General features: G+C 39.3%; 1 protein-coding gene across 1 annotated transcript; it reads right to left on the bottom strand.

Annotated features, from left to right (window-relative positions):
- Window positions 1-380: 380 nt before the first annotated feature.
- On the bottom strand, window positions 381-15937 carry LOC310942104 (solute carrier family 12 member 3-like; the record flags this gene model as incomplete). Its single annotated transcript, XM_083907404.1, has 27 exons — window positions 381-519; window positions 2674-2741; window positions 2894-3032; window positions 3582-3668; window positions 5076-5187; window positions 5337-5441; window positions 5642-5710; window positions 6311-6393; window positions 7166-7272; window positions 7760-7894; window positions 7982-8093; window positions 8186-8285; window positions 8380-8535; window positions 10197-10298; window positions 10389-10512; window positions 10643-10750; window positions 10837-10994; window positions 11390-11474; window positions 11563-11693; window positions 11822-11936; window positions 12029-12139; window positions 12596-12735; window positions 12825-12920; window positions 13936-14011; window positions 14115-14243; window positions 14375-14516; window positions 15801-15937. The coding sequence occupies 27 exons, from the start codon at window positions 15935-15937 to the stop codon at window positions 381-383; spliced, it is 3066 nt and encodes a 1021-aa protein (XP_083763530.1).
- Window positions 15938-22181: the final 6244 nt, after the last annotated feature.

The raw sequence follows: 22181 nt of genomic DNA, 5'->3' as shown, positions 1-22181 counted from the left end.
GTGCTAAGTAGAACCATATAAGGTTCTTCGGGCTTGTCCTCATAGGAGAACCCTTCTTGGAGGGTTCCACCAAGAACCCTTTTAAAACCCTTTATTCGGGAAAGGGGTTTTAAAGGGTTCTCTGGATCCAAACGGTTCTTACTGGAGCCGTTAGTGTTACCAAGAACCCTTGAAAAACCCTTTCTTTGGGAAAGAACCTCAGCCCTTGTAGAAGAACCCCTTTGGAACCCTTATTTCTAAGAGTGCAGTCGTGCATGTTTGACTGAGCGGTCACGTGACTTCACCGTGCGCTTGGGTTTTGTCTTCGTCAATTGAACCAAACCAGCTGAACTCAAATATTAAATTATTATTATTATTATTATTATTATTATTGTTGTTGTTTACTGGCAGTAGAAAGTGAGGACGTTCTGCTGGTTCCCTCGTATCAGCACTGCGGGACAGTGGAGGCCGCAGGTCAGCGTGTCCAGCCAGGCCATGTACAGAGCACTGGGGCAGCCACACTGTGGCACGGGAAGGCTCCTATAAATAAATAAATAAATAAATAAAAACATCACATTTACATGCAGGAAAAACACGGCGGGACATGAGGAACAAACTGCATGTTCAAAATACATTTATTCAAAACAAGTGCAAATAAGTTCTGGGGAACGAGGACGCTGCTCACACAAAGGGCGTCGACACGCGGCAAGGATGCAAATATTTGCAATATCGCGTTCCAGGAAGAAAACTATAACTAAATAATATTCTTAGTTTCATGTTGTTATAAATTATCTGATTAAATAAGTAGATTTTAAAAAAAAATATATATATATTTCAACGGTTTCCGTAGCTAAAAGTATGAAAGAGGTGAATGTGGGTGATTTTCCCCCCATACACAAAAAAAAGCTGAACGGAAGATGAATAGGTTCAAAGCATTGTGGCTTAAAATGTGTCCAAATTTAAGAGGATTTAAAGATTTCATACATTCATTTGAACGGGACACAAGGTGAAAGGTCAAAATAAGTTGATTATATACGTATATATATATATATACACGTATATATGTATATACAGTTGTGTTCTAAATAAACGTGAATAAAGCACAAAATCCTTGTAATAGTTTGTATTTCCATTATATTATATTCTAAATCATACAATGAAGATACATTTTTTAAATACTTTAGAGAAAATTAAGAAAAAATAATATTGGGCTGTTCAAAAAAAAATAGCATTTTTCTTCACAAACTCAAATATTTACTGCATGAATTGAAAAATCTTTAGGATTTAGCATCCCCCGTGAATCAACTAAACTAATAGATAGTAGAGTAGATAATAGATAACTATTGTGAACAGGTTTTCCAACCCATGCATTTCTTGGTTTTGCCTCAGAAAGAGCATGTTTGATGTCACTACACAACTTTTTTTAAGTATTTTGATATGTGCAAACTGATCCATGATCCTCTTCTAATTGTCACAGTGCTCACGGGTAACTTCAGGCCATCTTTGATGACCCTGGAGCCGATCATTGGCTGAGTCTTTACCATTCTGGCTATTCTATATATATACACGTACACACTGTGCGAAATACAGGGGGGTCTGGGGGGGGTTTAGACCCCTCTGATTAACACTTGAGACCCCCTAAAAGCCTCAAAGGCAAAATTTGAGGGGGGGTCTAAACTAGGGCTGGACGATTAATTGAATTTTATTCATGATTCTGATTTTGGCTTCTCACGATCATAAAAACATTATAATTGAAGAAAAACGATTAATGTGCCGTATGGTGCGGCGTGTATGTAAATTCCTATGCTTGAAAAACACCTTGAATGCACCAGTGTTACGTGCAGCTACAGTGTGTGGAAAAAATGAGGGTTTTTTTCAATTTTTTCATATTTTTATTTGTTTTAAATATATGATGGCATTTTTTTTTTTCAAATTTTTTTTTCATAATTTTTTGGGAAAGTCGAGATCTCGATTTTCCAAAAAATGATGGAATTTTTTTTTTTTTTCAATTTTTTCATATATTTTTTTTTTTAAATATATGATGACATTTTATTTTTTTCAAACTTTTTTCATATTTTTTGGAATGTCGAGATCTCGATTTTCCAAAAAATGATGGAAAAAAAGATTTTTTTTTTAATTTTTTCATATTTTTATGGAAACTCGAGATCTCGACTTTGAAACTCGAGATTAAAAAAAAAAAAAAAAAAAATTGTCTTTTTTTTTTTTTTTCTCAGGTCACTTCAGGGACTCCGTAATTTCTGGCTGTTCTTTTAAATTATATTTAAAGTAGAGTTTTGGTGGTTAAATAAATACTCAAGTTTTACTTGACTGATACTCGTATATATTTTCGTCCATATAATGGTCCAGCCCTACTTTAAACATGTAACAGTGTAATTGAAAAATGTGTTTTCTTTCCTAAAGTTCTTGTATTTTTAATGTTTTGATGAATTGCTTTCCAAATGGCGCTGTGGAAAAGGCCCACACACAAGCCCACATCTGACAGGGAAAATAGCCAATACTGAAGCTTGGCACCTGTGGTGGTGAAACAGTATTGCGCAACAAATGGGAGATGGGACCCCCCCCGATTATTAATGGGTATTTCGCACACTGCACATACATATATATATGTATATATATATATATATATACATATATATCAAGTCAAACTAAAGAGTGGATGTAAAGTGTACTCACAAAAGCACGAGTGCAGCATGTTGTGAATTCCTGCGGATGATTTCGTTCAGCCTCACTTTCCTCTCAGACTGACGAGGAGGAAGAAAATCAACGTGAGAAACTGACGCCGAGTCATGTGAAACAACAACAACAACAACAACAACAACAACAACAACAACAACAACAACAACAACAACAACAACAACAAGAAAATGGAAAACGTTTCCAGGTTCCCACGCACCTTCAGCTGGAAGGCCTCAAACTCCTTGTCAGACATTTTCCACGGCTCTCTTTGTCTCAGCTCGTCGACCGTGGCGGCGTCTTCCTGCTGTTCGTCGTGCAGCCTGAAGGGGGCGACGATGTCCGCAAACCTGCTCAGGCTGTGGAGAGAGAGAGAGAGGGAAACATTTGGATTACACATTACAAGGATTTCCAAAATAAAGTGTTTTTTGGGGCAATATTTCCCCAGCAGGGCCGGTGCAAGCCTTTATGGGGGCCTAAGCTACGGTTTAGGGTTTTTAAACAATTACGTACAAAAATACCTAAAGACGAATAATATTTTATTTACATAAATGTATCTAAAGATTTTTTTTAACATGTTATTTTTTTTACCATATTGGGACCATTCATATATTGGGGGGCCCCCAATATATTTCTTTATATTTTATATTTCTTTCATATATAAATTACAGTGCATTTCCATTTCTAATCTGATAATCATGAAAGTGGAGAACAAGAGTCAACTATGTCGACGGTAGCTTTAACGGTCAGTTAAATCAGAGCTTTAAAGACACAGTATGTCGTTTGAAAAAAAAAGTCTCGTCTTGGTCTCTTTCCTCGCGAGAAAGATTCTGTCGTTCAACGTGAAAATAAATACGGTACGGATTTCCCTGATTTGAAAATACGCGCGGCCATCTTGGCGGACGTACTTTTTGGCGTGCGGGTTCCTCTCGCTGTCGATTATGACGATGACGTCGTCAAAGTCCAGGCGGAACCTCTTCAGCAGAGCGATCATCCTAAAAGACGGAAAAAAGGATTAGAAATGATGTAATAAAGTGGTTAGATATTTAATGAGATGGTTAATGACAGTAATAAGACTATAAACGTATATATTAAGGCCTAATAAACACTTAATTGTGCACTCATTAATAGTTAAGAAGGCTAATTTGCAGCTACTTGATCTAAATGGGGAACATTGTCTTATTAACGTTAATAAACACTTTATTGTGCACTTATTAACAGTAAAAAAAAAAGGCTAATTTGGAGCTACATAGTTTTAAATTGGGAAAATTCTTATTAACGTTAATAAACACTTTATTATGCACTTATTAACATCTTTAAAAAAAGCTAATTTGCAGCTACTTAAACTAAAGAGAGAACAGCTTCTTATTAAAATGAATAAACACTTTATTAAGCACTTATAAACAGTTAAAAATGCTAATTTTCAGCTACTAATCTAAATTGTGAACATTGTCTTATTACCGTTAATAAACACTTTATTATGCACTTATTAACATTTTCAGAAAAGCTCATTTGCAGCTACTTAAACTAAAGAGGGAACATCTTCTTATTAAAATGAATAGACACTTTATTATGCACTTATAAACAGTTAAAAAAGAAGCTAATTTGCAGCTACGTGATCTAAATTGGGAAAATCGTCTTATTAACTTTAATAAACACTTTATTATGCTATTATTAACAGTTAAAAATGCTAATTTTCAGCTACTAATCTAAATTGTGAACATTGTCTTATTAACGTTAATAAACACTTTATTATGCACTTATTAACATCTTTAAAAAAAGCTAATTTGCAGCTACTTAAACTAAAGAGGGAACAGCTTCTTATTAAAATGAATAAACACTTTATTATGCACTTATAAACAGTTAAAAATGCTCATTCGCAGCTACTTGATCTAAATGGGGAACAGTGCCTTATTACCGTTAATAAACACTTTATTATGCACTTATTAACATCTTTAAAAAAGCTAATTTGCAGCTACTTAAACTTAAGAGGGAACAGCTTCTTATTGAATAAACACTTTACTATGCACTTATAAACAGTTAAAAAGGCTAATTTTCAGCTACGTGATCTAAATTGGGGAAATCGTCTTATTAACTTTAATAAACACTTTATTATGCTATTATTAACAGTTAAAAATGCTAATTTTCAGCTACTAATCTAAATTGTGAACATTGTCTTATTAACGTTTATAAACACTTTATTATGCACTTATAAACAGTTAAAAAGGCTAATTTGCACCCCAGATCTAAGATAACGTGTTTCCAAAACGCTTATTATTATGATCTGAGATCTAAAGTTGTACGTTTTATTCACACTCGTGTGCACTTTCATTCATGTTTATGAGAATCTAACGAGGTCTTATGAGCGGCTCGTTGATCGTCGGCGACAGTCAAAAACCTACTCGTTGCGTCTCTCCTCCATGCTTTGCTCGTCTCCCAGGATGAAGACCCTGACTTTGCTGTGGCGCCAGCGCTTTCTCCTGGTGAGCAGGTGCGGCACGAGCAGGGTCAGGCCTACACACAAGAAGAAGAAGAAGAAGAAGAAGAAGAAGAAGAGCAGATAAGGATGAGGAGGATGAGGAGGAGGAGGAGGAAACTCAACCATCGGCGTATCGGGAGAGAGTTGAGCGGCGCTCGTTTGGTCAGGTCTGATCTGGACTCACCTCCATCGTCAGCTACCCAGTAGACGTCGATTGTCTTCTTCGCCTGGTCGTTCTGAAACACCGTCCTGACCTGGTCACTGTCACCTTTGGTGGGAATGTTGTCGACTGCAAAACAAGAAATTTTAGTTAAAAAAAAATAAAAATAATGCTCGTAAAAATAGCCATTTATACGAAACTGTCGTAAAAGTCGATTATTAGAATCTTATGACGATAGTAGAGCGTTTCGATGTAAGACAGAGACTGATGGGTGAAAACCAGACTCATCCGAGCGTTTACGACGTGTGCATCCACAGGGGGGCGCTCACCTGATTCTATGTCAGGAAGTTGGCGTTTGTCGTCTTTCGCTGCGTCGTCGGGCTCAAAGCCGAGATTCACTGGAGACAAACAACACGAGACATTGTGAGTGACCCACGGTTCAATAAATCAGTGTTTCCCAACCCTGGTCCTCAGGGAACACAGCCGTGCCGTGTTTTACATGTTGCCCTGCTCCAAAAACACCTGATTCAAATAATTCGTCAGCTAATCATCGAGCTCAATTTTCAACTTTTCTCAAATTCTTTTTTTTTCAAATGTTATAGTTCAATTTTTGTTATTCTTTTTTCCAAAAAATGTTGTGTTAACTTTTGTCAAATTTTTTTTTTCAAATTTTTTTTTTTTTCAAATTTTGTCTTTTAAATGTTTTTTTTTTTTTTTTTCTCAAAAATGTAATGTTTCAACTTTTGTAAAAAAAAAAAAATAATAAAAAAAATAAAATAAAATAAAATAAATGTTTAATCTAAATCAGGTGGTTTTGTTTGGAGCAGGGCAACATCTAAAACATGGCATGGCTGTGTTCCCTGAGGACCAGGGTTGGGAAACACTGCATTAAATCAAATAAATATCTAGGATATGAAGGATATATATATATATATACATATATATCTATATATGTATATAGATATATAAAAATATAAATATAAATAAGTATTTTGCACCTTCAAAGTCAAAAGGATCAGAGACATCCAGGCCGTCCATCATCCTCAAGACACATAAGCAGTAACTGGAGTCGAAGGTGTCACTGGAGAAAACGGAGGCAGATTGTGATCGATCGTATTAAAAAGGGCTCGAACGGTCGGAGAAACAACATGTTACATTCTTAGAAATAAGCCACGTGTGTCAAACTCAAGGCCCGGGGGCCAGATGTGGCCCCGCCCACGTCATTTCATGTGGCCCGCGAGTGATTAATTGGCCTTAAAAATCTGTGTTAAAAATAGGTCTATGCTGCTTTAAGGCGTGCGTTGACCATAAGCTACATTTCCCACAATGCACGGCAAAGTGACGGCATCCCCATCGTGGACCGGGTTACATGTATAATGCATCATATTTGTAACTTGAATAAGTAATAAATACAGAAAGTTATTTATCAATATGTTACGGAGTAGTTACCTTTATTTCACATTATATTTGGTTACATTTAGTTTACATTTATTCCGTATGACAGTTATCTGGCCCTTTGAGGGTAACCATTATGCTGATGTGGCCCACAGTGAAAATGAGTTTGACACCCCTGAAATAAGGGTTCCTTACAGGGTTCTTCTACAAGGGCTAAGGTTCTACCTGGAACCATTTTCTTCTGAAAAACCCTTTCCCAAAGAGAGGGTTTTTCAAGGGTTCTTGGTAACACTATTGATCCAGAGAACCCTGAATAAAGGGTTTTAAAAGGGTTCCTGGTGGAACCTTGAGGACAAGCCGAAGAACCTTATATGATTCTACTTAGCACTTTTATTTCTAAGAGTGTACCATCTTTCAAGTGAATGCAATAGGATTAGTGTAAATATCACAACACTTACTATATGGTGTTGGTATAATCTTCAATGCTTTCTGGAGAACTTTCCCTCCAGTTGGTCTTGAAGCCCAGAACCAGAGTGTTTGGCTTTAATTTGCCAAGACCTGAAGCCTTTGGAGGGTTGTGCAAAAAAGGGAAACAGTCACATTTGAACAACACACCTGTTGGGTTAGGGTTAGGGTTAGGGTTAGGTACTGATTTCAGGTGTTTTAATCAGGCGTTGGGCTCCAGGCCTCTTATCTCCAATGAAGGAGAATCTTTTGGACAACGGACAACAGTTTGAGGAAGACCCTGTTCTATTCCAACACGACTGTGTCCCCAGTGCAAGGACTCTAAAGACATGGTTTGACTTTGACTTTGGCGTGGACGAACTTGACTGGACCGCGAGCACCTTTGGGACGAACTGGAACAGAGAACTTCTTCGTCCAACATCAGTGCCTGACCCTCAAAAATGCTCTACAGAACGAATGGACACGCATTCCCAAAGAAACCCTTCCAAATCGCCCTTGGAAAGTCTCCAGTCTCCAAAGACTCCAAGGCCCGTACATGTATTTGAGTGGCACATGACACACGTGTCTCAAGTTGACAGATTTCATACCTGCATTAGTTGCCGAGCGCCAACTCTGAGGCCGTCCGCGCTGAAAGGAGTATAAAACGAGCGCACCCTCCTCCGGTTCAACCACTTCACCAGCCACTCGGTGGCGTCCGGCAGCCGAGTCTGTCTGTCCTGCTCCTGAGGACATTTGACATTTGAAGGTATTGCTTCTCTTATTTTGAAATCTAAAATAATTCATCAGAAACATCGGGAGGATCAACTGACCATGATTATGTCTCCGCAGATCATGAGGCTCATGTTCTTGGTGAAGGAGCTGACAAAGTCCACCAGAGCCGGTCGCTGGTTCGGTGGACCGGTCATGACGAGACACTGAGGTCTGAGAAAAGAATGTAAGAATATCATTTTTTTTACAATTTCTAAGAGACAGCGTGTGCCTGAATAAACATGTGGAGACGTTGGACTGCTCACCTGAAGTTCTTGACATGATCCTCCACATCAGAGAGAGACACAGAGTAGGACAAGGCCATGTTGTATACGCTCGCCTGGACCGACGAGCCCCAGTTCACCTCTGTGGGTTTCAACACATCAAAGTCATTCTCCACGTGTGCACTAGAGGCATCGAACTTTCAAAAAAATGGTAATTTCAGCGTTTCGGCGCTCACTCGGCTTGTTGTAGTTGACGTAGCCGAACAGGAAGAAGATGACGCAGGCGGTGGTGAGTGCAGCCCACCAAGTGAACAGGAACATCAGCACCACGGAGCTCACCGCCCCGAACAAGGCCGTCCACTTTGTGTAATAGTGGAACGACGGCCTCCAACCTGAAGGGGGCGAGAGCGAGACTTCAGGGAACCACAGACTACATGATGCACAGGTGTCAGAGGTGACAGAATACAGTATAATATATGTTTGTTAGCAATGCTAGCAAAGCTGTCAAAAGGTTTTTGCGGATTCAAAACGGCGTGACCATGGCAACCCATTGGCCCACGATACAGGAAGTGCCCTATAACTTCAGCATAGATTGAGTTCCACCTAATTTCCTGAAACTTGGTGGGAAGACCACGGCCTCAACTCAACAGGAAGTCGGGCCCTTTTGAATTTTGGCGATTTGCGAATCTATGTACGTTCCTACAAATCTACGTACGTTCCTATAAATCTATGTAGGAGCAATGTTAGCAAAGTTGTCTAAAGGTTTTGCGGATTCAAAACGGCGTGACCATGGCAACCTATTCGCCACGATACAGGAAGTGCCCTATTATAACTTCAGAATAGATTGAGTTCCACCTAATTTCCTGAAACTTGGTGGGAAGACCATGGACTCAACTCAACAGGAAGTTGGGCCTTTTTGAATTTTGGTGATTTGCGAATCTATGTACGTTCCTACAAATCTACATAGGAAGTCTACGTACGTTACTACAAATCTACGTACGTTCCTACAAATCTATGTAGGAGCAATGCTAGCAAAGATGACCAAAGGTTTTTCGACAAATTTCGGCCATACGCCACGATACAGGAAGTGCCTTATAACTAAGTTGTTTTTTTCCGCCCACTTTTTTGTTCTCTAAGCCGGCCCCCTATTGACCCCACTCGACGCTCATTGGCCCCCAGGTCATTTGACTTTGACACCCCTGATATAATATATGAAATGGATGGAGCCTTCCAGTTTGACATAGCAGATCGCCACCAGGGGGCAACCATTGGTCGATGTCGCAATGATTTGCCATAATCATGGCGTCTTTATTTTAACTAATAGATTAATAATGTTGCATCATAAATATGATTTTTATTATTATTATTGTGAACTGTACATTGCTATTGCTATTGATATTAAAACATCAAAACTTTTATTTTGAAATTCTCTGAATTCTATTGTCACAAATATTGTTATTGCAATATCATGATGGGATATTATATATATAATTTTAAGATCATATTGCCCACCCCTACGGAATAGTTGCTTTTTCCCCAAAAAAATTGACTTTTCGTTTTTAACTTGACTGGCCCTCTACTGGCCAGACTCGGTACTCAGGACATTTGAGTTTAAGACCCAATATCTATATATTATTTTAGTAAGAGATTCACATCCGCATTTTTATAGGGCGCTAAATATTGTTCCATGTCAACACAGACACTTTTATTTGAAATTCTGTGAACCATCTATCACTGCAATATCAATTTTTATTTTATTGAATTTTTTTTAAAGGTTTTTTACTTGACTTTTGAATTTTACACCAGGTCAAACATAAAAGGAATTATGTAAAAACACCAAAAGTCTTATTTTAACAAATAAGTGGCTATTCTTTTTCAGCAGAATGTGCTTCTATCTTTCCATCCCCAGCCTCAAAACTGTCAAATGTTGGTGTTATTGTAGTTAAGAAGTCCAATTTTCACTATTTCAGAAAATTCAGACTTATTTCTAACACACTTAAATGACATAGAAACATCTAGATCGGACCACATTTGACAAACTCTTAAAACTCACCAGGCGAGTTGGTGATCGAAGCGTGAAAGCAGCTGAAGTTGATGAGGCAGTACGAGCACAGGAAGAAGTTGGAGATCAAGATGGCGATCGTGTTCAGCTCAGCTGTGGAGGGTGAAAAATCAGGAACCTCGTTATCATTATATTTAAATCCCAATCCCCATCGCCGTGAAACATTAGTCAGTAGGCACCAACCGATGAGTATGAAGGCCATAGCCACGAAGTAGCAAAGGATGTAGGCGCGAAGTGGCTTGTCGTTTTTCCCGTAGCCCTTAGCAAAGAATCCAATGTATGGGTACAAGTTGTCTCTGCACAGATGCTGGCAAATAGAGAAGAAATCATCAGTTTTTTATTTCATATACCGTTTCTCGCATTTCACGCATTCCGATGGGCCGACGATAAAAGTGGCATTTACGTCAACGCAACAAAAAATCCACTCGGTTTCTCACCTGAAAGATTTTAGGAGCCGAGACAAAAAAGCCAAGAGCAGACGACAAAGTGGCCACGAAGATGCCGGCTGTGCCGAGGTAGGAGTAACCTGACGCTTGACCCAGTACCTGGTTACAAAGTCACGAGGAAATGCAAATGTATTTCGTCTACTGATTCCAGATCTGTCAGTGCTGGTTATAAACAGTTATCTTACCTTTAAACTGTTGGCCAGACCATATTTACAGGACTGCGTCTCGATGCACGCCGTAAAGTTCCATCCCAGGTCACATCCCAGATCCGCGCAGACGTCGGTCATGTTTCCGGGCAGAATGTCGCTGATGTTCCCGGAAGCATCGCGTACGACGAATGACCCTGGTGCCCCACAGGAAGATCCAGATATTTAAGCACTTTTTCATAGATCAGTATGACTTATTATGGCGATGATTCGGGATGACACAGTATGCAGATGACACTGCCCTCTATATGAAAGATCAATCGGAACTAAGCTGAATTCAGATAATTCACCAGTGAAATATGGGGAAATCCAAACAAAACATGATCACATTAATAATGAATCGCACTCAGTTTAGCGCCACTTTTTTTTAGATTTTCCCCATAAACCAGATCCATAAAGAAAACCCTCCCCCTGTGGCCTATGGACCATACCGCCATCAATCAGTTTTTTTCACTTTTAGCATAATCTTGCTAACAAATAAACAAACATGGCTAAAACAAAAACTCTTTGATACAGATAATTAGCATCTTACCTGCAGTTGCAGAAATAGCCAAGTAGGTGATTGTGGTCCAGAAAATGGCCATGAGGCTGCCTTTGGGGATAGCAGTGCTGGAGTCCTGCAAAAAGGTTAACAATACATAACATGCATCACAACAGAGGTCGCGTTAGCCGCACAGAACATCTCTGCGTTCTCTCCTGTCATACTTTGAGGTTTTCACAGATGTTTGCTCCGCACAGGATGCCAATGGTGGACGGGAAGAAAATGGCAAACATCTGGAAGAAGGTGCCTTCAGGTCCCCGCCAGTCTGGTTTCAGGTTCGAGATGAAGACCTCACCTGTCGACAGGCAAAAACGTAAACTGTATGCTGACGATGTTTAAAACATACATTTGCGTTGACCTTTTTTTAACTTTTATTCCTAGCTAGTTATTATTTTTTTTGTAGAAATAAATCGGTAAACTCACTGCGGTAACCAAAGATGCCCTTGGCCTGTTTCTCTGGACTGGGCGGAATGAACGTGCCCACAAAGTAGTTGGAAAAAGAGACGATATATACACACATGAAAGCCAGAATATATGTCTAAAGGGGGAAGAAGGAAGGGAGTAGGGTTTAGAGTCAAACTGAGACAACTTTAGAAAACAAAAGAAAGACACGTGTCGGTATGTGCTCACCTTAGAATCCCACTTGATTCCAGCAAAGGAAATGAGCAGTAGAGCAGTCACGGTGATCGCACCCACAATTCGCACGTCATTGGTGGGGTCGACGATTGTGACACCAAACTCCTGCAAACACACGGTTCCGATTCATTCACGTACTGTATATACAAGCTATGTGTGTATGTATGTTTTAACAAGTGTACATTTAAACTCCTGGAGCATCACGTACGACAAATAACCCTGGTGCCCGCAGGAAGATCCAGATATTTAAGCACTTTTTCAGAGATTAATATGACTTGTCGACAATTAGGGATGACACAGTATGCAGATGACACTGCCCTTTATATGAAAGATCAATCGGAACTAAGCTGAATTCAGATAATTCACCAGTGAATTATGGGGAAATCCAAACAAGATATGATCACATTAACCTCTTCTTCAAGGTTGCCCCCGATACTGGGGGTACTCCTCTTGCAAAGGAGGTTTTATTGCTGGTTAAACAATTGTTAAATAACATAGATATATATCATATTACAATGATTTAATCTTAAGTATAATAATAAGTATATCATTTATCAGTACCTGCATTAATTCACTGACCACCTCTGCAAATCCAACTGTGCTGAGAGCGCAAGCCAGAGTGTTGGCGAATGAGAAGATCATCCCAACCGGGCCGCCAATTTCAGGGCCCAGAGAGCGCGAGATCATGACGTAGGTCCCACCTTGAAATGTGCAGATTATTTAAAAAAAATTATTATTCATACTTTTTTTTAACACTAGATCAAAAGTGTTGACGCAGGAAGTGGCTCACCTGAGGTCACTCGCCCGTTGGTGGCGATGGCAGAGATGGAGAGAGCCGTGACTGAGGTCACCATCATGGACAACAGGATAATCAGCCAGGTCAACACTGACACCACAAACGAAAGGCAGAAATCGGGATTAAAATACATAGTTTAACAAGTTCTGCACACATTTCTTAGTTCAGATTATGTGAATCTGTTATGTCATGTTGCCCCATCATTGACTCCAGGCTCGTAAAACTTAGGTTCCTTTGGGTAAGATTTAGAAAAACATATGAAGATGCCGAAGAAAACTGCATCATTTACATCATGTTTTTAGCCCTAAGTGTCCATTGTAGTTCTTGCTAATCTCATCCCACCTCACGCAAGCGCTAGTACACTGTGTGCACAAGAACATGAACCCAGCTAAACCTAACCCCTAACCCTAACCCTTACCCTTACCCTTACCCTTACCCCTAACCTCAACCTCAACCTCAACCTCAACCCCAACCCCAACCCCAACACTTACCCTACCCTTACCCCAACCAAAACCCCAACCCATACCCCAACCCTAACCACTTTCCCTACCCTAACCCCAAACACAAACCCCAACCCTTACCCCACCCCTAACCCGAACCCGAACCCCAACACTTACCTTACCCTTACCCCGAACACAAACCCCACCCCTAACCCTTACCTGCTAGGGGGCTAAAGTGGACATTTAGTCTAAACATGTGGAGATAAGTGTTTCAAGTAGAATTTGAGTGTTGGGGTTTTCCTAAATCTCTCTAATGGTTTTGTGTTTTACACAATTACACAATATCCACCTCCAGTTTCGCTGGCGGCTAGTTGTTAGCATGTCAAGTCTTGCTACCATCGTTGGACTTATCAAATACTCAATTCTTTAAACTACCAGCGCACAAAATCAGTCTTCTTGTCAGTCCAAAAGTATTAACTGACATGGATTTTGATATATATTATTTATAGATTTCCAGGTTTAAGGTGGGGGGGGGTTGGGAACAGTAGCACACAAGTGGACAATAAACTTGTTTTGTTAGTACCTAAAAGATGGACGTAAACATGCTTTTCTGTACCTAAAATTAAACATTTTTTTAATAAATAAAAAAGCATTTAACAACTCACAGATTCCAGCCTGGGACGTGATCCACGACAGCCGCAGAAGCAGGATGACCCCCCACATATTCAACATGCAACGAAGCTGAGACAAGTTTGTACATATACAGTATATGGTGTTAAAATCCAACAAAGCTACTCCTGGGGGCATGTTTTGGCGTTCTGGCGTCGGTGTGCCGACCACTCACCATGACCCCGATCACCCAGCCAAACTGATCGGGAGCTTTCCCCTGGTCACCCTGTGATTCTTGATTTCCACTGCCCGGCAGATTGCTCCCTGGGTCTGCGGCAGCGTTTGCTCTGGCTGCTGCCACCTCCTGCAATCGTATATGTCACTTTCTGTCAGTTTTACCAACATCAGTGGCCCAGTTCAGTCCTGCTCTTAGCATCCGTCCTCAAAGATCCGATTGAGGACTTTCAGAATTGCGTTAAATCGGTAACAACTTACATCGAATGACTTGCGGAGAGCGTCCAGAGAAGGTCGACTCCTCCTCCTGCTAGCATAATACTCCAGCTGTGGCACCAGGTCTAAAGTGCTGTAGATGGAAGATCTGCGCAACTCCGCCCTCGAGTCCCGACGCTCCAATCCACTAGCAAAAAAAAAGGAAGGTCAAACAAATCATTGCCGCAAATGTTGCTTTAATGGCCCACCAGGTGTCGCCAAATCCAACATTGTGGTGGTATTGTTTCGCAGTCATGACCGACAGGATTGAACTGTGCACGCATACAAACAAAAACAAAGCAACGGAGGAAAGTTCGGTCTTGCCGTACTAAGTCATGAGATCAGCACCCCGAATAGGACACAAGCTCCGCTAAACGTCTACTTTGAGACGTTGGGTGGGAGTTCAGTCTGGAAACATCGTCCATTTTTGTGTCACATTGTCTGTACAATGAAGTTGCTGAAATAAATAAATAACCCAATAATAGTAAAATACATCCATATAGGGCAGCCCATGGCTAAGTGGAAAGGGAACTTGGTGTTTGTTTCCCTGCCAGATCAAGGGCTGGGGAACCCCTGAGCCATTCTCTAAATCATTGGTTTTCAAAGTGCGGCCCGCGGGCCAATGGCGGCCCGCAGAAACATTTCTGGCGGTCCACAATGAATTACAGTTGATAGTTTTAATCCAGGAGCTACTAAGCTTGTTAAATGTTTATTGGACATTACTGGATACAGACCAATAAGTGTAAACTGTACAACTGTATTTACTATGTCATCAAATTTTGGATGACATAGTGACAAAGTATAGTATGACGTTTTTGTCAAATTTTGGCATTTACATTTTTTCCCAAAAATGTGGGACGGCATATATGTAATTTTTGTCAAATTTTGGCCCGGATTTTTTTTTGAAAAAAAATATCAAATTTGGGACGGCATATATGTAATTTTTGTCAAATTTTGCACCAAATTTTTTTTGGGAAAAAAAAATAAATTTCATTTTGGGACGACATAGTATTGTACAACGTTTTAGTCAAATTTTGGACCGAATTTTTTTTTGAAAAAATTTGTCAAAAAAATTGCCAAAAACTGTTTTCCCCAAAAAATTGTAAAACTTTGAACGACATAGTATAGTATGAAGTTTTTGTCAAATTTTGGACCAAAAATAAAATAAAATAAAAAAAAGTCACATTTTGGACGACGTAGTATAGTATAGTCGGTTTTGTCAAATTTTGGTTTTGTCAAATTTTGGACGCCATAGTAATTACAAATAAGATTTCTTTCAGTTTTTTTTCTTTTTTTTTCCATTGGCGGCCCTCAGTCCAATGCTGGGTTCCTAAATTGGCCCTCAGGTATCAAAACTTTGAGAACCCCTGCTCTTAATTGACCCCCGGCAAGATTGCGATTTGGAGGTTTGAAAATGGCTAACAGCACCAACCTTGACTCCACGTTCATGGCAGAAATGGGCGGAGGCATCGGGAAGTTGCTGTCCCGTCTTCTACTGAAGTCCAGGTTGTTTGGAGGTCCGCCCTCGTCGAAGGAGAAGTGAACCTGTGGATGACTGCCTGAGACCATCCTGTCACGTCTGGATGTGAACTGTCCCATTGGACTTCTGTTCCAACAGTGAAACAATCAGAAAATACAACATTTGACATAATATAACCTTAGGAATAATTTTAATGAATTTTTGAAATTCAGGAAATGATCCATTTGCCCTGATGCACTTTGACAGTGAGCTGACTTTCTTCTCAAAAAAAAAAGTATCTCAGAATGACTTGAAATTTACCATCATAATAGTCAGCATCGCCCTGAACAAGGATTAGTTGAAAATATTTGCAAACCATCCATCCATCCATTATCTACCGCTTTATCCTCCACCAGAGGGTCGCGGGGGGTGCTGTGCCTATCTCAGCAGACATTGGGCGATAGGCGGGGTACACCCTGGACAGTTCGCCAGTCCATCACAGGGCCACATACAGAGACAAACAACCATTCACTCACACTCTCACACCTATGGTAAATTTAGAGTGACCAATTCACCTAATCCCCATATTTGCAAACCTCTTAAGGAATAATTTTAATGAATTTTTGAAATTCAGGAAATTATCCATCTGCCCTGATGCACTTTGACAGTGAGCTGACTTTCTTCTCAAAACAAAAAGTATCTCGAAATTACTTGAAATTTACCATCATAATAACCATCACAAACAAGTAATGAACTGATGATCGAAACAAGCTGATATTCTGTGTTGGCTACAGAGGTAGAAAAAGTACTAAAATATTGTACAGTAGTTCATTTGTACTTTAAGTAAAAGTTACTTAGTTACTTTGCGTGTGGTGTGAGGGTAGTAGAAATATGACAAGGGGTCAGAAATTCAAAACTTTTTTGGAGCTCACGCCCGCCGCGACGTATTATTACGATATTACGTCACTTTTGGCGTAGCGCCCTCTATGTTCACGCGCCAGTGCTAATGCTAATCACATCATCGTTCGTCTGGTTCTGGTGTATAATTTTTATTTTTACACAGTAACGGGTAGGATTTATAAAGTAACGAAGTACAATACTTGAGTCAATACGTACTCAAGTAAAACGCAAAATCCTGATTTTAAATTGTACTTCAAAAATATACAAAATACACCAAAAAAAGTATTCATTACAGTAACTTGAGTAAATGTATTTTTTTTAACTTTCCACCTCTGGTTTGCATTTATATGTTCGTATGTTTTTACAGAACAAATGCTTTTACGATTATTTCATATCATTACACTAAAAGACACAAAACGGTTGACAAACTTAAACGATTACTTCAAGCGCTAACGACTGAATTGAGTTCACTGAACACTGAAGAAAAGTTGCTTTCATTAAACCGTAAAATTGGAGTTGGTCAACCACCAATTTAACTTGTAATAATAGTAGATTTGATTTTAAGAAACTGAAGCTAAACAGGACAGAATAAAAATAAATATATAATAGTAATATAGTATAGTTCACTCTATTTGTATTTCATAGGCATTTATAGTTATATAGCTTAACTTTGAGGGTAAACCGTAAAATACCTGTTATCGCTCTGTATTAATTTATACATGTATAAAATTGCAATTCAAATTTACGCTTCGATCCTAAAAAGTTTCAAATGGAGCGAATTAAATGAGACAATTTAAAAAAAACAAGACGACGTTTAGTAGAATTTTAGACACTTAAATGTCAAAGTTTTGTTACTCACCGCTGCAGCTGAATGTGATGATTGTCAGCAGATTTTCACACGGCGACGCTTCTTATAGTTACCTACAGTGAGGTGGGAGATGTCCCCACCCATCAACACCCATCAACACCCATCAACACCCATCAACACACCCCATCAACAACAACACCCCCCCCCCCCCAACTACACACACACAGCCTCCATTTGAAATAATGAATTAATTCATTCTTACTGGTTCCCTTAAGTAATCATTTACTCTTGTGACAAATTAAGGAAATTACTCAAATTGAATTTTTCGAATTTTTTAGAATTTTTTTTTTTTTTTAACAAGCAACAGAAGAAACTCAGTCCATCACGAATTTAGACCCTAAAAGTGTTCATTTATTGAGTCTCGTGTTGTGCTTGTCCACTCTCCGCATCTGTTGGGAAAATAAATACTCGACACACGCGACTCACGACACGCGGCTGCGTTTTTTAACAATGCAGGTGTTTGGAGTAAACGAAAGGATGGTGTGGGTGGTCTGGAGTCGTCAGCCGAGTGAAAACACAACTCCCAGAGAATGTGAAAGTGCTTCAGTTTGCTGTAAATCCGACGCAGTTTCCTCAAAAGCCACAAAATGCGCTGGTAAAAGTGAACAAAATGTTGAAATAATTACCTTTAACTACACAATTCCTCACTGAGAACTGTAAAAAATTAAGTAAAATGCCCAAAAAAGGCCATAAAAATCAAATTTTTTCTATTTATTGTATATTTATACCACTTTTTTAATAAGTTGTTTTCACAAAAAAGAAGTGTGTGAGATGTATTTATATATATATATATACAGTATATGTAAATAAGACATTTCAATAAAAATGGTGTCACATGCTTTTGTAGAAACAGCACCCAAATCGGTTTTATTCTCATGTTTAAAAATTGCACTAAAGGCCACTTGAAGGTGAATTGACTGTGATTTTTTATTGTTGAAATAACAAACTGTAGACTTGTGCACTGACTCATTGACATTCATCTCACCTAAAGCCAAAGGCATCCATTACAAAGCCAGTGTTGACACTTGATTTTGTAACCCTAACAATCCCCTCAGGGGCCACGAGGGCGCGCCCACACTGCCTCTCCTGCCTGTCCCTGTTTGTCCTTTCACCAATATTTGTTGACATAAAACCTAAAAGGTCATATTTTCACACTGAGCACATATTTCTTATTTAAAAAAAAATAAAATCTGATTCCTTATTAAGAATCTATCTATAAAGCAAGTTGCGTCTGTCTGTCTGTGACAGGCATATCTCGCTGACCGTTCAGTCAGATTGTCCTAAGACTTTGGATATGGGTTGAGCGTGACCTGATGGTGTTCATCCTTGATTTTCAAGTTTTTTAAGGGGAATTTTAATTTTTCACTGATTTATCATGCTGCACCAGGCAGGCAAGGGGCTCATCAGCAAAAAAAAAAAAGTATCTCGGAATGACTTGAAATTTACCATCATAATAGCCGGCATCGCCCTGAACAAGGATCAGTTGAAAATATTTGCAAACCTCTTAAGGAATAATTTAAATGAATTTTTTTAATTCAGTAAATTATCCATTAGCCCTGATGCACTTTGACAGTGAGCTGACTTTCTTCTCAAAAACAGAAAGTATCTCGGAATGACTTGAAATTTACGATCATAATAGTCGGCATCGCCCTGAACGAGGATCCGTTGAAAATATTCGCAAACCTCCTAAGGAATAATTTTAATGAATTTTTGAAATTCAGGAAATGATCCATTCGCGCACTCTGACAGTGAGCTGACTTTCTTCAAAAAAAAAAAAAAGTATCTCGGAATGACTTGAAATTTACCATCATAAAAGTCGGCATCGATCTGAACAAGGATCCGTTGAAAATATTTGGAAACCTCTCAAGAAATAATTTTAATGAATTTTTGAAATTCAGGAAATGATAAATTTGCCCTGATGCACTTTGACAGTGAGCTGACTTTCTTCTCAAAAAAAAAAGTATCTCGGAATGACTTGAAATTTACCATCATAATAGTCGGCATCGCCCTGAATAAGGATTAGTTGAAAATATTTGCAAACCTCTTAAGGAATAATTTTAATGAATTTTTGAAATTCAGGAAATGATAAATTTGCCCTGATGCACTTTGACAGTGAGCTGACTTTCTTCTAAAAAAAAAAAGTATCTCAGAATGACTTGAAATTCACCATCATAATAGTCGGCATCGCCCTGAACGAGGATCCGTTGAAAATATTCGCAAACCTCTAAAGGAATAATTTTTATGAATTTTTGAAATTCAAGTAATGATCCATTCGTCCTGATGCACTTTGACAGTGAGCTGACTTTCTTCAAAAAAAGAAAAAGTATCTCGGAATGACTTTAAATTCACCATCATAATAGTCGGCATCGATCTGAACAAGGATCTGTTGAAAATATTTGCAAACCTCTCAAGAAATAATTTTAATGAATTTTTGAAATTCAGGAAATGATCCATTTGCCCTGATGCACTTTGACAGTGAGCTGAGTTTCTTCTAAAAAAAAAAGTATCTCAGAATGACTTGAAATTTACCCTCATAATAGTCGGCATCGCCCTGAACAAGGATCAGTTGAAAATATTTGCAAACCTCTTAAGGAATAATTTTAATGAATTTTTGAAATTCAGGAAATGATAAATTTGCCCTGATGCACTTTGACGGTGAACTGACTTTTTTCAACAAAACATTTGCGTTGTGCTGCAGTACCACAAACTCGAGTACATGCAGACAAGTCATTTTAGACTTTTCAAACAATCAGCACATTTGTGCCATTTCAAAGACATAATTTTTCTCACTTCTGACGACAAACAAGGTCACACAAACCACACCAATGGATCTTGTGCTTTGCGCAACACTTTTGTCCTATTTGTCCGTAACGTAACAGCACGTTAACAAACGGCTTCCCGTCATCGGCGTAGAGGTTGACTTCGGAAAACACGACGCGCGCACTTCTCCACACAGTTCCGTCTTAATCTTTCATTATTTTTGACCGTCTATTGATCATCTCTATCATGTCATTTGTCTCTGATGTTCGTCCACACAAAGTCATCCATTCAGGTGACACCGTATTGACCCGAGGACGTTTATTTCATCATCGCGCAGGAAACGGCTCAGATCTACAAACGGCCGCCACAGCGTGGTTTCCTGCTTCCTCTGCTGGGTGTAGCCTCATACGTGAACATGGTAACCTTTAGTTTCGTCAGGACCGCAGACATTTAGAGATTTAGAGCAGGCGAACTCATCATTTCTGATTACGTACGTTGATTTATCGGATTGATTGCGTGTATATATTGAATTTATTCTGTTTATGGGCCCACGTTGCTGTCCTACCCATTATTACTGCCAAAATAAAGTACTGGAATTGGAATATACAGAAGGGTCGCTATCTCAGATCGCTCGATTTGCATATCAATATAATGTTATTACGGAACAATTGGAGGGGAACGATGGAAACGATGCCGTCGACTGTAGCTTAGCTGAGTTTACCGCGATCGCGACATATGCCACGACCCTAGAAAGTTTCCTGTAAATGATCACATCAAGCACGAGCCGCAGATGTGACTCGATTGTGCCGTTATTTGTTATTTCAAGTATTCTCGCACAAAAAAAAAAAAAAAAGTCAGGCTTGTTTGACTGTTTGAGTGTGGGGAAATACGCCTCATGCAATGTTCCATTTATGCTGCTGAACATTGCATCAAGCATCCGCACAGAGAGAGACATTTCATAACCTCTGGGTGCTGGTGTGAAAGTTCTTTTTATTAAATCGTAATGAGTTCCTTTTTGACTAAGTCCTCACCATTTTAGGACAATTAAAAGATTACAATTGATTTATTATTATTATTATTATTATTTACACCACACAGAAACTGCGTTGGATTCAGATTTCTAACCATTTTTTTGGTTAATTCCAACAGTCGTGTTTCAAAGGGATAGTTCGCAATTTAGGACGTAAGACCTTTTTTTTCCAACTCAGCCGGTGTGATGGAGACGTCTGGAGACGTTCTCAAGAAATTTCATTCGGTTCTTCTAGTTGCCGAGTTCGCCGATGCTATGGCTAGCGCAAGTCAATGGTACACGCTACTATGGCATTGGAAACACTCGTACCGACTCCACAGTGCACCCGAGGCAAATCGATTGTAACGGCAGACAATCGATGTACGTATCTGTGGTGATAGAATGATATTTGAAACAATCGCATCGCGTGAATCATCCATTTTTGAGGGACTACTTTCTCAGCAGCAGCGAAATCAGTCCGCCGCAGCCTAACAGGAAGTGTGACGCGTTGCTGCTGCTGCTGAGACATAAATCCTTCAAATTGCAAGGTTGGTTTTATTTCAAACATTCCATCAACACAGATATGTACATCGATAGTTTGCCTGTGGAGTCGGTATGAGTGTTTCTAATGCCATGCTAACGTGTACCATTGACTTGCGCTAGCCATAGCACCAGCGAAATGTCTTGAAAAAACGTCTCCAGACGTCTCCATCACACCGGCTGAGTTGGAAAATAGGTCTTATGTCCAAAACTCCGAACTATCCCTTCAAAGCAAAGCTGGCGATTATTTCACAAACACTGTCCGAGGAGAACTCTA

The sequence above is a fragment of the Microchirus variegatus genome (assembly GCF_963457635.1).
Source record: "Microchirus variegatus genome assembly, chromosome: 2".
Taxonomy (NCBI): domain Eukaryota; kingdom Metazoa; phylum Chordata; class Actinopteri; order Pleuronectiformes; family Soleidae; genus Microchirus; species Microchirus variegatus.
Note: the sequence above shows the minus strand (reverse complement) of the source record. Positions and strands in the feature narration are given on the sequence as shown.